This window comes from Mirounga leonina, unplaced genomic scaffold (genome assembly GCF_011800145.1).
Source record: "Mirounga leonina isolate KUSES-001 unplaced genomic scaffold, KU_Mleo_1.0 Mir_151, whole genome shotgun sequence".
NCBI lineage: Eukaryota > Metazoa > Chordata > Mammalia > Carnivora > Phocidae > Mirounga > Mirounga leonina.
The window spans coordinates 8,209,580-8,224,380 of NW_023270377.1; the positions used below are offsets into that span (position 1 = coordinate 8,209,580).

Sequence of the window (14,801 nt, forward strand, 5' to 3'; positions counted from 1 at the left end):
CTATCCCACCTTCTCCATTGTAGGCAGGCCAGCTCCCTTCCTCCGGCTGTCCTGATGGCTCCCAGCCTGACCAGCTCTTAGAAGGGCAGCAGATCCTTTGGGCATGACTATGCACTCACTTGGGTTCAGAGCTGTCCTCCTCCCTATTAACCACCCCCATTAACCATATCCCCTGGCCATGACCGAGGGCTTCAGTGCATTCTGGACTCCCAACCGTAACCATCTCCATTTCTTTGCCCGGGAGCGTCATCTCTGGAGTGGACAGAAGTCCCGGCGGGGGTGGGTGGGGGGGTGGAATTAACCACCTTCCTTCAGGCAGCCCTTAACTGAGGACCAACAGGATGGGTATATAAACATCCAGCTTTCCCACCTTTGCCGGGATCACTCTGAGTTATATGGTCTGTTCCCCCGGGGCTGCCCCAGCAGATCTAAGCTTCAGTTGTCCCCAGTGGCCACTGCCCTCGAATTGACTGTTGTTGTCTCTTCCCTGTTTCACACCCCTCTCCCCTCCTGGTGTTTCCTGGGATCCCTTTGAACTAAGACCTCTGCCTCAGCTGCTCAAGACCCACCAGGCTCTGGCTGGGTGCAGCAAAGTCATGGGACAGACCACAAGGCTGCAAGTCGCGTCTTGCCCTGCCCCTGCGCCTCTCCCATCACAGGTGAGGACGAATGAAGCCATTTCCCAGAGACAGAGTGATCCTGGGCATGGAGCCTCTGTTCCCCAAGGTGCAGGTCTGGAAAGGGGTCAGCGCATTCTTCCTGTTCCCACTAACCGGGATTACCACTGGACAGAAGTGCAGTTGACTGGTTATGTTAGGTATTGAATCGAGTTGTATAATTCTTGCTTTTAGAGTGGGAAAATCAGAAGCAGTTTGTTCTGTGAGTATGTGCAGAAAAAGTTGCCCCCCCTTGGGTCTCTGGTCCCCAACAGGAACAGGAGGACCCTACCCTCATTTGCCTGGGGCTCTACCAACTCATCCCACACTTCTCTCCCAACCCATTTCCCAAGTCCAGCTTTGTGTCTCTGGGTAAAACACACTCATGAAACAGAATTCTCTCTTTTTTTTTTTTTTTGGTTCTATTTTGGTGACGAGAGATCCTTGATGGAAACTGGATCTGTAAGAAAAATAAGGACAGAGCCATTAGCTTCGACAACATTCCATGACCTTGGAATTTTGGTGGCTTTCCAGTTTTACAACCCCGTGGGTGAGGAGGGTTCAGCAGTTAAGATCCTCTTGTGGAAAAATAAATTATTTAGGATTCAAATTTCTTCCATTCTCTTGTCCACTCTCCTTTTCATCCAAACACAGCCACTTGGAGCCTGGTGTTTCCCTTCAGGCTGTAATGCGCTTATGCAAAGTGCCTGGCTCATACTTGGCTCAGTCAACATTGGCGCCTTCTTTTCTCTCCCCTTCCCCCAGGGCCCCCAGCAGCTGCAGGGAGACTTGCTTCCCCAAAACTGGGCTGTGGCAGTGAATTTTACTATGCTCACTGCCCAAAAGGAGAGGGGAAGCAGCCCTTTGCTTTGAGTCCCTTCTCATTCCCGGTGGGATGCTAAGAGAGGGGCTTACCAAGCTTTAAGAGAGAAGATTCTAGAAACACCTTTTGCCAGAGAGGAGGCTTTGCCACTGCCATTAGATATTCTTTAGTCTCTGGACTGAGAAGGACACCAAACTATTTCCCTTGCACAGGGTCGAATGGCTGAGCCTTTGGAACTCAGGATGACCCAGCGCACCTCCCCCTCGCACGCACACACTGACTTTCACATACCCTCAGGGGGCTTTCTGTGGTTCAAGCACTTGTCCAAGCCAACAGGCCTGGACTCGGCTACCGTAGCACCTTCTACAAACACTCCTGCCTCTTGTAAGGGGGTGATGCTGGCCGGGGTCCCACCTGGTTTGGATGTTCTATTCCTTTGCCCGGCAAAGGGAAGCAACCCCAGCCCCAGACCTGGGGTAGAATATAGGGGGAGCTCTGGATTGGTCTAATCCAGTCATGATAATTTAACTCCCTATGCTATTAATTTGTTGAAGAAGAGGCGTGAGACCCAATTCAGGGGCATGTCACCCCAGTTAGAGGGCAAGTATGCCAGGGGCAGGGGCTTCTGGGAAAACCTTCTTAACTCAAGAAGAGACATAAGGAGGAGGTGGCCTTTTCCCTGCTTCTGACGGTCAGGTATGAGGATGGCATCCTGGGAGCTCTTCCAGCTATCTGCCCATGAGGGGAACTCGCCCCTCCTCTGCTGAGGGGTGTCAGGGCTGAAAGCTGGATAAGTCCCCAGGTCCCTGCTGACCCTGTTGAGTTAGCCATCCCGGCCGCTTCCCAAGTGTTCCCCGAGATGATCTCCCTATTACAATTTTGAATTAGGTTTTCTGAAATTTGTAGCACCAAAAAATCTAACCCACATTCCACTTATCAAACCAAGTCTTAAAATGCCTCATGGCATTTGGAAACCTACCAATTCACACTTTCAATTGTACAGCTCAATTAAGAGGTGAGAAGTCAGAGGGGAACACTTTCCTGTTTACCAAGCACCTTAACCTATTTAGAGGTAGGTACATTTTCATTCAGCGGCCGAGCTAAGGCATTCTTCTCATGAGGCAGTGAAAGCTTTCTGCACCAAAAGGATCGGCATTGAGGGCGATGGTTGAAAATGCAGTTGGTGTAGGAAGGGCTAGAGTCCAGGAGCACCTGGGTCAGCCCATCAGGCCAAGAGGGGAAGAGGCCGTGAACCTGGGTGCTGGGACAGGCCCCTGCCTGCCCCCCGCTGTTCACTTTACACATGGGGGTGGGTCCTGGTACCAGGATAGGGAAGCACATGTCTGTCCACACTCCGTGAGGAACAAAAGAACAAACAGAAATGTAGTAGCAGGATCCTTATGATCCCAGGTCTCAGCCCTGCTCACCAGCCCCTTCCGCCAAGATTCTTGTCTCTTTGTTGCCTTTCCCTACGTGTGGACACCACTTGTTGACCTGAACCTACCTGCTCTCCCTATCTCTGAGAACTTACTGGGACCCTGCATGCTTGCCTAGACCCAGAGCAGACCCACAGCAGGTGTCTTCTCCATTGGCACCTTCCTTAACTACCAGCTTTCTAAATGACATCTTCCTGGCCTTGGTTCCTGGCTCTCAGCTCTATTTATGTCTTCTTCCTGAGTCATCTTGGCCACTGCCTGTGGCTGTAAATCTCAGCTCTTACCAATCACTCCCACCGGCTTTTCTGGTGACTTCCATATAGCCCTCTGTCTCTGTGACACGTCCACTTGGTAGTCCAACATCTCAGTAGTAACAACAGAACAGAACTCTTGATTTCCATCCCCCCCTGTGCCTTATACCCCTGGCAATGGCACCTCAAGGAGTCATCCTTGAGGCTTCCCTTTCCCTCATCGCTTCATCCCATCTATCAGCTAGACTCGCTGGTTCTGGCCCCATAACGTCCTTGGTCACTCTCCCCTCCACAGACATCCCCCTGGTCCAAGCACCATCTTTGCCTGCGCAGATGATCCCCACCTGGTCCTCCTCCCCCTTCCCCATCCTCTAGCCCACAGGCACTGGGATTGTTTTGAAATCTTTGAAATCAAAACCAGCAACTTGAGAGACATCTAGAACATGAAGTCCTCAAGGCCCTGCCTGACCTTGGTCTCCCCTGCAATGGCATCCTGACCTCCAGAGCTCCAGCCATATTGGCCTCTTCTCTGGTCCCCAAACATGTTAGGTTCCTTCCTGCCTAATGACCGGATCTGCTCTTCTGTCTGTAAGAACGCTCCTCCCCCAGCTTTGCATCGTCTGGCTCCTTCTGCCCTATGCATCTCAGCTCAGAGAGGCCTTCACAGACCAGCCTCTCACCAGCAGCATCCCCTCCTGCTCACCTGCCCTTCTCTGCTCTTTATCAGATCAACCTTATTCCTTGATTTCCTTGATAACACTTGCCACCAAATCAAGGCATCTTGTTTATTCATTAACTTGTCCATTGTCTGTCTGTGCCCACTGGAATGCAGGCTCCCTGGAGGGGGGATGGATCTTTTGTCTGTCTTGGTTTACTCCTATAGCACAGCGTAGGTACCCAAGACATACTTAATGAATGAATGCATTATTTAATTAATGAACACTCTTTTTCCTCATCTGGACTCTGCCCTCTAGCTTGGATGTCAGGTAAGCATTTGTGTCTCCATGGGAATTATTATCCCCTGCCCCCTTTGCCTGGGATCCTTGGCCAGCCTAAATCCACAGACTTTACCAGACTTCCGAGTCCCAAGCCTTGCCTTGGCCTGTTGGTGGACTTGGCCATCCGTGCCCCACTGTGTCATCATGTCTCACAGTCCCCAGTGTGGTTCTGGGCACATGGTCAGTACTGACATGGGACAGCTGTGCTGACCCACTTGCCTGTTTACAGGGGTTAGTGCGGTGGGGAGCGACCGTGGGGTGTTGGGGTGGGAGACACAGTGATTGACTAGTGTCCAGGAACTGTCACTGCAACTTCTAGGCTTCTAGAAAGTCCTCTCCTGACCCCTGGTGGTGGTACCATAATCAGACCTCAGACTCCTCATGTCCACTGAACGATGGGGTAGGATACTGGAGCGCAGGCTCTGGCAGAAGCAAGTCTGGAAGAAGCCAGGCCTTGCTCAGGTCAGTTAAAGCACATTTCAAGTGCCCCAGTGCCAATGAGCATTCCATCCCAGTGCTGGAACAGTAGTCTGACAAAAGCAGTGGGTCACCGGGGGGAAAGGCCACCTCATCAGAATTGCCAGGCATGGGCTCTGGGGCCTGGGAAGGAGCCTGTCTCAGGCCACTCAGGGTGGGTGGCATAGTCTCCCTCTCCCTCAGGGGAGACCGGAGTGGTCACGGACAGCTCTGGGTGGAGAGAGGAAGTCCGCCCCTGGGAGGAGCAGCCCATCAGGTGGGAGTTCTGTCCCTGGGCTGGTTGTATCTGGCCCTGAGAAAGCGGCACCCCAGCCCTGCATCCAGGCAAGGGGCCCACCCTAAGAAGACATAAGGAGACACTCCTCAGAGCAGAAGAAAGAGGTGAGTTGTGTGAAATTCATGCACGGTTTCACTCTCAGTGCCAGGGGAGAGACCTACTCCAGGCCCTGGCCGGGGTTCCGTTCTACTCCCCTCCTCCCGTTTTCCCCCTCTGCACCCCCCTTCACTCCCCCTCCTTGCTGTCAACCATCTCCCTCCTGCCCTCCCTGGGCCCCTCCATGCAGGGCTCGGCACTGTGTGAACTAATGAGGTGCTCAGGTAGCACCCGACAACGCATTAAATAACCGGGATCCCCGCCATTCATCTTTCAACCCTGGTTAAAGCAGAAGACAACATCACAGCGTGGAGCTGCCTGTCTTAACGTCCAGTGGGTGTCCTTGGAACACACAGGGCACCGCCTTCAGAGCTGAGCCTTTCTCAGGCATCCTCGTCAGCTAGAATTCCATGACATTTTGGATTTCTATCTGCTCTGAGTCTTTTTATGGCAAGTGATAGGATTTTCCATTTATGGCCAGACTCAAATTTTTGGCCATATAAATGCATTTAAGTTAAAAAGAAAGCTAATTTTAAAAGGAGTAAGGATAGTGTGGGCGTCAAATTCGGCCGAGTTTGGGGAACACTGAGTTAAGAAGCGATGTTGATGATGCTGGTGGGGCAGCGGCTGTGTTGAATTCTGTGCTGGGCTCTGTGCAAAGTGTTTGACATGCGCACTTTTCGCCCACTCCCCCCAACTACCCAGTGAGACGTGTACTGTTATTACCCCATTTAACAAGAAGATGGCAGGAGTTAAAGAATTTGCTCCAGGCCCTAGAGCTACTGGATGTGGGAGGGAATCTGACCTCAAGCTTGCCTGCCGCCAGGGGCAGAACCCAAGGGAACACCATGGGCCCCCGTTGTAAGGAGCCTCCAGACAAAACGCTTTAGCTCAGGGACATTCTTCAGACTGCCGGTCACCACCATCTACCCAACCCCTGTGACCCGGCGTGGCGTATCTGAACATCCTCTCATTTAATCCTCAAAACCATCGCCCCCGGAGGTAGTTACTCTTCTTCCTTCTTTAGCAACGACATGCCTCTCAGCAGAAGTTAAGTGATGCATCCCCTAAGACCCAGCTACCAGGTAGCAGAGCCGAGACCGGAACCTACAGCCCCGACCCCAAAGCCTGCGTCTTTCCGACCACTCCCAGGATGGTAATAGTAACAAGACCGGCCTACTGGCCAGCCCTGTCCTCGGAGCACCTTATCTCATACTCCAACAATCTCAAGACAGAGGTCCCATGATCTTCCCTATTTACAGACGGGGAAACTGAGGCTCTCAGCTGCTGTGGTATTTCATGAAGCTTAAGGTGCTTTCATTCTTCCCCGGAAGTCCCTTGATCAGGCAGCAGAGCCCCTGAGCGGCTGGTGAGTTTACTTTTTGGGTCGGGCTTCTGAGATGCTTTGAGCACGTGCCCTACTGTGGCCATTCCTTGTCCGTTCCTGGGGCTGGTGGAGGTCTGGGCGTGGGTTGAAAAGCTGCATACCAGCTGACCACCCCCCATTATTAGGCATTCACTGCCAGTGGACTTGACAACGGGGACAACTGTAGGTGCTCTTGGTGCCCGCCCAGATCCTCTTTCTGGGCTGGTGCATCCATTCCCCAGCTCCTGGGAATTGTGAATGTTGGCTGCTAACAGTTCAAAACTGCCTCCTTCCCCAGGAACTTGTTCTCAGGGGAGGACAAATGGGATCCGCTTTTCCACAAAGATACACACTCCCCACCCCCAGCCCTATTGCCAATGACTCAGTGATGGAGGAGCACAGAAGGCCAAGCTTCTTGCCCCAAGGTGAGACCAGCTCTGGGGTGTAATTCACACACCAGAGCTCCCCTGGGATCAGGCTGAGGCTGGACTCCAGCTGAGACCTCCTCCTTGCTCTACTCCTTCCTCTGTCCTCTCTTACCTCCCTCACTCCCATTTTCCCTCATAAATCCTGTGCACGCAAATCCCTGTCTCAGGCTCTGCCCCCAGGAGCCTGGCTTGAGACAGGGGAGGACTGGAGATGCTGTGGAAGGCGTGCTCCCTGCCCTCAAGGATCATGCTCCCTGCACCTCAAAGATAGTTGCAGAGACAGGCCACACAGGTACCAGAAAACCCTCCACAATTCAGATTGGAATAGGCTGGAGAAAACAGTGGTAAAAAGAGGGGAGAAATCACTGGAACTGTAGTGGGGGAAGAGCTTATGGAAGACATGGGTGGGACCAGCCCATGAAAGATAAGCAGCACTTCAGAAGGGAAAGTTCCAAGGGAAGTCCCGAAGAGGGACGGGAACCTCTGTTTCCCCTCTCCGGCTTCTTCCTGCCTGGGATCTGTGACTAGGGAACACCCCCGCCCCCCGCAGTGGGGGTTAGGGGTACTGTGATTTGACAATCCCAATAGTGGGTCTAGCATCGTCCAAGAGTGCCAGGGCTGCTTGAGAGGGCCGGGCCAGTGGACCCTGAGGCCAGGAAGTCGCTCGGTTCTTAAGCTTTCCCTGAGAGGCTGGGGGCTTGGTCCATCCATAAATTCCTCTTTTATTCTGAGAAGGGACAGACACTCCCTCAGCCCTGCACTGCGGGCACGGTGACCCAGTGGGCTTGAGGGTTACCTCTGCCAGGGGGCGAAGGCACAAAGGGGGTCCACGTACCTGCCGGACCGCGGGCCTGGGGGTTTGCTCACAAGGATTCAATGGTGTAATAGGCAGCTCCTAGGGCCCCCAGAGCCACAGCAGCAGTCCCGAGAGCTTGGAACACGCGAATTACGGTGAGTGGAGTGTTTCCTTGTAGGTTTTCTGTAGAGCAAAGCAGAAAGCCCACAGGTTGGGGGAAGCTGGACTCTAGTGCCTGTCTACAGACAGGGGAAGCAGAAATGGTAGGGTCCCCTCAGGATGTCAGGAATGCCCACCTCCCCGCTACTGATGTTCCTCTCAAGGGAATCCAACTCTGCCCACCCCGCCCAGTGAATCCCTGCCACGGGACCCCTGCCTCTGAGGACGGGCAAGCCCGGGATGCCCGCTCCCTGGGACACTCAGGGAGCAGGGTATGAAGGCGGTTAAGGCCGCGGTGTGCCAGGCCCCATGTTAGACATCTCACACCCAGGGTCTTCCTCCAGCCTTACAACAACCCTGTGAAGTAGGTTCTATCATGTGGCTCTGTTTTGGAGAAGAAGAATCTGAGGAAGCCACACGTGACGCCCACCACACGGGCAAGGGAGATGGACCATTGTGCTAATGACTACGAGGAAGACTTTCACAAAACGCAATATCCATTTAGACAACAATCCTGCTAAAGTAGGGAATCTTGTTTAATGTGAATACGTATTTAAAGCCAAGATCCAACATTCCGCTCCACTGAGAAATGTCAAGATTATGGAAGCTGGTGTTACAATTTGAGCAGAATTGAGACCACAGGTCTCACCCTGGCCAGACTGCATCTCTGCCCCATCCCCTCCCTTCCCTAATGCTGAGCCGCCTTGCTTTTACGTTTCTCTCCACCTAGAACACTCTCTCTTTTCATGGTAAGCCACGGGAAGATCCCAAGACCCTTCTAGACTCAGTGCAGATAGATACCATTGACACTACAAAGTCTCCGTGGACCCTGACTTTGGAGTGAGCACCTGCTTTTTCTGAAGCTCTTTGAACTTCTGTGGGGAAGGTGTCACTTCCTGGCTCCCATCTGAGTTTCTAAATGTACACGGCTCAGCTTGCCGCGTAGACTGTATGATTTTAAAGGGTCAAGTTCCCTGTTCTGGTTTTCCTCATAGCGTCTAGTATTCTACGCCAAGGAGGCATTCCCACTCGTTGGTTTTAAAGCGATACGAAATCCATGGCCCGGCTAGACATCAGATGGACAGAAATACTAAGTGTGTGGGAAGAGAGTAGAGGTGAGTGGCGGGCAGGTCGTTCCTTGATAGGACTTACCAGGCTGTAGAGTATTTTTAGCTCTACACATGTTCTCCCAACACACCTGGGTATCCGTTTGCTTCTCTTATGTCTGAGAGATGGTGCTTTGGGGAGAGAGGGGATTTGGTGGGGGAGAGACCAGGAAGAGGAGCAGGAAGAGGGTGAGGGGTGGGTGCGTTCTGCGCCTGGTTTAGGGATATGAGGTCCCCAAGTGGGAAGTCTCTTCGCGGACATCGGTGAGACCCTGAGTACAGGTGTAGCTACTCTGGGGCCCAGAGCTGGGGGCAAAGGGAGGCACATAGCCCTGCACCCCTGGGAAAGCGGACTGTCGTCTTTAGTTCCGTTTTCTGCACAGGGGTCTTCCCTCGAGCGGAAGCAGAAGCCACCAGGTGGCTTTCTCCTGACGGCTTCGTGGGAGAGGAAGGGAAGGGCAGGTACTGCGCATGATGCTGTGGGAGCCTGGGGGCATGTGCCCTGTGGAGACTGCCAGAAATTACGTGAAACCCTCTGAAGGGGGTGGAGGTCTTGCTCTTGCCAACAGGCCGTATGAGTTGCAATCAGTATTTATCACTAAATTCTGGGGAAAACTCATATGCAGGTCAAGAACCTGAAGCTCTCAGCTATGGTATGGGCCACAGAAGGAGGCCCGTGGCCCAACAGAGCATTTAATCACAATGCTCTGAGTGACAGGGGCTTTTCTAAGGGCTGTGAGGGAGTATCCTCTGAGGAAGGAGTGCACCTCTGGAGAAAAGAAACACAAGTCTCCTAAAGAAGCAATTCCCGGTAAGGAAGGAAACTGGCCCCTCTCTGTGCAGGTGGGGGGCCCCGGCATGTGGGTCTGGTCGGAAAGGGCAGGGCGCCAAACCCGGGGAAGTGACCCCCCTGGAGAGGCTTCCTTTCCGCCTGGGATCCTCAAGAAGAAGTTACAACATGGCGCCTAACATGGTCCAGGGCAGAGCCCGGCCCCGGGAACCGAGGGCCCCGAGGGTCCAGCCCCCCACGCGCTCCAGAACCTGTAGAAAGTGAGGAGGCTTGGGGATCCTCTCCCTGGCATGGTGGGCCAGACCCGAGGAAGGAGGACATCAAAGATGCGGCTATGACACAGGCCCAGGCGACGCCAGCAAGCAGAGCTGCCGGGGCAAGTGGAACAGGAACAGTAGGCCCGCGGGCCCGCACGAGCCACAGCCCCTGGATGGACAGAGAAGGAGAGAGATGAGGGACCGGCTGCCTCCAGGAGGCTGGGGAGAGCTAGGGAGACACGGCAGAGAAGACTAGCTGCAGGGGAAACTGGTTGCTTTATAGACTGGAGCTCCCTGGGCCATTTCAAAATAACGGCGCCATTATTTTATTTTTTAATTTTTTTAAAGATTTTATTTGCGAGAGAGAGATTGAGAGACAGAGAACATGAGAGGGAGGAGGGTCAGAGGGAGAAGCAGACTCCCCGCCGAGCAGGGAGCCCGATGTGGGACTCGATCCCAGGACTCCAGGATCATGACCTGAGCCGAAGGCAGTCGCTTAACCACTGAGCCACCCGGGCGCCCAGCGCCATTATTTTTTATTCTCAGTTTGCAAACAGGGAAACTGAGGCTCAGAGGATCGATGGGATGTGGCCTTACAACAAGTAGATTGGAAGAAGTGGCCTTCAGCTCAGGGCTTCTAACTCGTTCGGTGCTCCTTCCCTGGAATTCACAGAAAATGACCGGGGCGGGGACCGCGGCCCTGAGATTGCGCTGGAACACGGTCCGTTCTTCTGGGGTTCGTTGGTTGATGCAGAAGACAGCAGCTGCTCCAGTTTACAGTCTGTGAAGCACGTTCCCAAACCTCTCTCCCGTTTGTCCTCTGCCAAGGATACCAGCGGACTCAGAGATGGCGCCGTCCGCCGTGACCCAGGAGGGCTTCTGGCGGGTAGTTCCCACCTCGGGTGGTGACTTCGGTCCCGGCTTCTAGACACAGCTATACGTTCTTCCAACGTGAGCTCCGCGCAGCCAGTGCTCAACCTGGCAGACGCCGCACGCTTCCTCCTGAGACCTGCCCACGACAGATACTTTTCCTCCAATGGAGAAGGAAGGGATTCGAAAAGGCAAGTCTTATCTTTTTTCTCTGCTAATTTTTTTTTAAACAGACACTTAATTCCCGTGTCATAAAATTTACCCTTTAAAGGGTTCGGTGGTTTTTGGTCTATTAACAAAGGTGTAAAACCATCCATTGCTGTCTAATTCCAGAACATTTTCATCTCCTCCCTCCCCAAGGAAACCCCATGACCATTAGCGGTCACTGCCTTTCCCCACCTCCCCCCCCAGTTCCGGGCAATGGATTTGCCTACTCGGCACATTTCTTGAATGGAATCATATGCAACATGTGGGCTTTGGCGGGCTAGCTTCTTTCACTTAGCCTAATGTGTCTGAGACTCATCCATGTTGTAGACTGTGTCAGTGGTGCTAAATAGGATTTCGTTGTATGGACATACCACATGCCGTTTATCCATTCATCAGGTGGTTGATATTGAGTTTGTCCCATTTCCTGGCTATCATTACTAATGCCGCTGTGAACATTCATGTGCACGTTTTTGTATGGATGCTCTATTTTTAGTTCTCTTGGGTATGTCCCCAGGAGTGGAATTGCTGGGTCATACAATAACTCCACGTTTGACCCTCTGAGGAACTGCCAGATTGTTTTCCACAGCGGCTGCACCATTCTACGTTCCCTCCAGCCGTGGACGAGGGTTCCAGTTTCTCCACAGCTTCCCCTAACGCTTGTTACTGTCCATCTTTTGATTACAGCCATTTTAGTGGAAGGCTAATACTTTCTGAAACTACAGTGTTTTCTGCATCCCAAAAGATTTGGGTTTTAGGGGTGCCTGGGTGGCTCAGTTGGTCGAGCATCTGACTCTTGATTTTGGCTCAGGTCATGATCTCACGGTCATGGAATTGGGCGCCATGTTGGGCTCTGCGCTTGGCTCAGAATCTGCTTGAGATTCTCCCTCTTCCTCCCCCTTCCCACCTCAAATAAATAAATAAGATCCTTTAAAAAAAACTTGGATTTTAGAAAATGGCGCCCTTATGTACAGGTCTTCATCCCTTATCACCAACATTTTTTCCCACTCTGGCTCAAAGGGAGAAAATTCCTCTGGCAGAAAAGTGCAGGGTGTCCACTATAACCACGGGCAGGCTACCCCTGTCTCCTGCTTGGCCTTCTCAATAAGCAGAATTCCTCCCCAGGGGTGAGCCACACGCATTCCTCAAAAGATGTGGGAATGGAACTTTTTGCTTTCTACAGGTATCAGTTCTGAAGGCCGTAATCCAGAAATGTTTCCATCAGTGGTTGATGATTGCAATATATGCAATACGTAACACTCAAAACCATTTCTACATGTTAAGAATGAATTAATGCTCAGGGCGCCTGGGTGGCTCAGTCGTTAAGCGTCTGCCTTCGGCTCAGGTCATGATCCCAGCGTCCTGGGATCGAGCCCCGCATCGGGCTCTCTGCTCCACGGGAAGCCTGTTTGTCCCTCTCCCTCTGCCTGCCGCTCCCCCTGCTTGTGTTCCTGCTCTTGCTATCTCTCTCTCTGTCAAATAAATAAATAAAATCTTAAAAAAAAAAAAAAGAATGAATTGATGCTTAGCCACGGAAATACTGCTGTCCCAGCAATTGCTTGGAGTTAGCTCTCTCACTCACACCTCATGTCTAGTTTATTTCCACACCATCCCCGAGGAATAAGCTGTGGCCCAGAGAGTGTGGCCTGCTCAGGACCATAGAGCCACAGGCACTGGCTCATGGTGAAGCCAAGAGAAGCTCAGAGAAGTGTGTTCTTCCTCCTGGGGAAGCTTGGGACTCTTGGGACCAGAAGGTCAATGCTGCAGTTAGGAGTGAGGATTACAGAGTCAGAATAGATGGAGGTCCCCCTCTCAGCGCTACCAGTGCCTGCTTGAGAGTGGGTTGTTTGATTTCTTTGAGCCTCAGTTCCCCCACCTAAAAAAGGGAGAGCATGATGATAACACCTCCTTTATAGGACTGTTAAACGGGAAGATTCACACTGACAGCTGAGCTGAATGCTAGGTACATGGTAAATGCTTGGGGATAACTGTTAGTTACTACCATTATTATTATTATTAGTAGTAGTATTAACCAGCCTGTCTCCCAAACTCCACTTGAATTCCCTCTACACAATCCAATGCTCATTCAGACTCTGGCTACCCAGGAAGATGGAGGACCACTTTTCCTAGATAGCCATTCCATTTTCAGGCAGAGCTAATTTTTGGAAATATCTTCATGTTGAGCAGAAATCTGCCTATCTCTAGTGTCTTCCATGGGTAAGGCTGCCAGATTTAGCGGATAAAAATACAGAATGCCCATGCAATATCTGGGACACACTTACACTAAAACGTTATTTGTTGTTTATCTGAAATTCAAATTTAACCGGGTATCCTATATTTTATCTGGCAACCATTTAGTCAGACATCTGAGGGCAACATGGAACAAGTCTACTCACATCTTTTACTTGACAGATTTCCTCCAAGTCCTTCAACCAAATCTCATACATCAAATGGTTCTTGCTTTCCTACGCCCTCATCCCCCATTATCTTATTGGACTAGATTGCTAGGCATCTTTTACAGCACCCAAGTGTAGCCTGATGAGGACACAGTATGACCACCTCCCTTGTCCTAAACCATATACTTCTATTAACACATCCTTGGTTTTTATTTCTGAGCAGCCACATGGCACTTCCAACTTCTAATAAGATAGTATCACCACCCAGCCAAGTGCAATGTCAATATGTCTGTGTGGCTGCCTTCATTGAGACTCAGGTTGGTGAGGAATGGCAAAATCCAGGAATCCTGGTGTCCTGGGTAACAACAAAACCCCAAACCCTCACACTTCACCAGCACAGTTCCAGAATACACATCAACCATGCACCACTACCCGAAATGAACCCGCCTCTGGGGGACCCTAGGACTCCATCAGCAGGAAGGCTAGAAGTTCTTGAGTTAGAAGCCTGCCCACCTGTTTTCCTGGATCGAGAGGATGCTTTTGTGTTAGTGTCCTGAGGCAACAGGCCCCGGGTGGAGGAGTTGGTTTCGGGAGCTGGGAGAGCCTGGGGCACAGACTGGCAGGGAGTGGATTCAGAGCTGGGCTTCGGGGTGGATCCGGGGCTGGGCTGCGGGGTGGATCCGGGGCTGGGCTGCTGCGGGGTGGATCCGGGGCTGGGCTGCTGTGGGGTGGACTCAGAGCTGGCATGCTGCGGGGTGGATTCGGAGCTGGCGTTCTGTGGCGTGGATTCGGAGCTGGCTCGCTGTGAGGTGGAGCCACGGCGTCTGGACTCCGGCTTCTTCCTTTTGCCCTTCCTCATGGTGGGTTCTCTTCACCTAAACGTGGACCTACATGGAGCTGCCTAATCTTCCGGCTCCCTCCTAGAGGGGCCGTTTGCCCCTGCCCTGGGGGAAGGCTCTGGCCTCGGGATGGACCTAAGCCCCACAGAGAACAGTCACCTCCACCCCCCGCTGTGAGGTCACAAAAGCCAGGGTGGTTCCTATGGCAGGGCTCTGGGGACAGTCTTCTCTGCCCACCCCAGCCTGCTGTCCTCCCGCCTCCCCAGCGACTGGGATGGGCAGAAGGCCGCTGCTGGGCCCTCAGGGACCTGGGTCAGCCTGGCCACAGGGATGGTGACATCCTGGACCCCCACGATGCTGCGACCAGAGCGCCTCCTTCAGGCACCTCTCTGGGGGTGTGTTCCTGGGTCCCTATGCGCTCTCTGTTTCACTCTTAGACACCCTGTCTGTGACGTTCAGCTCTGTCACCGGCTTCCACATACCCAAAACCAACAAACGACTTCACCATGCATTCTGTGAGTTTTAGGCACTTTACTGAAGATTTGGGGGTCCATGGGAGGTCCCCGGCTTCTCCCA

General features: G+C 52.6%; 1 protein-coding gene across 1 annotated transcript; it reads right to left on the reverse strand.

Annotated features, from left to right (window-relative positions):
* Positions 1 to 1,060: 1,060 nt before the first annotated feature.
* SPATA3 (spermatogenesis associated 3) lies at positions 1,061 to 14,245 on the reverse strand. The gene is made up of 4 exons (XM_035008326.1): positions 13,900 to 14,245; positions 9,911 to 10,085; positions 7,644 to 7,787; positions 1,061 to 1,116 (listed from the first exon to the last, which is right to left on the reverse strand). The coding sequence occupies exons 1-3, from the start codon at positions 14,243 to 14,245 to the stop codon at positions 7,682 to 7,684; spliced, it is 627 nt and encodes a 208-aa protein (XP_034864217.1). The 3' UTR covers positions 1,061 to 1,116; positions 7,644 to 7,681.
* Positions 14,246 to 14,801: the final 556 nt, after the last annotated feature.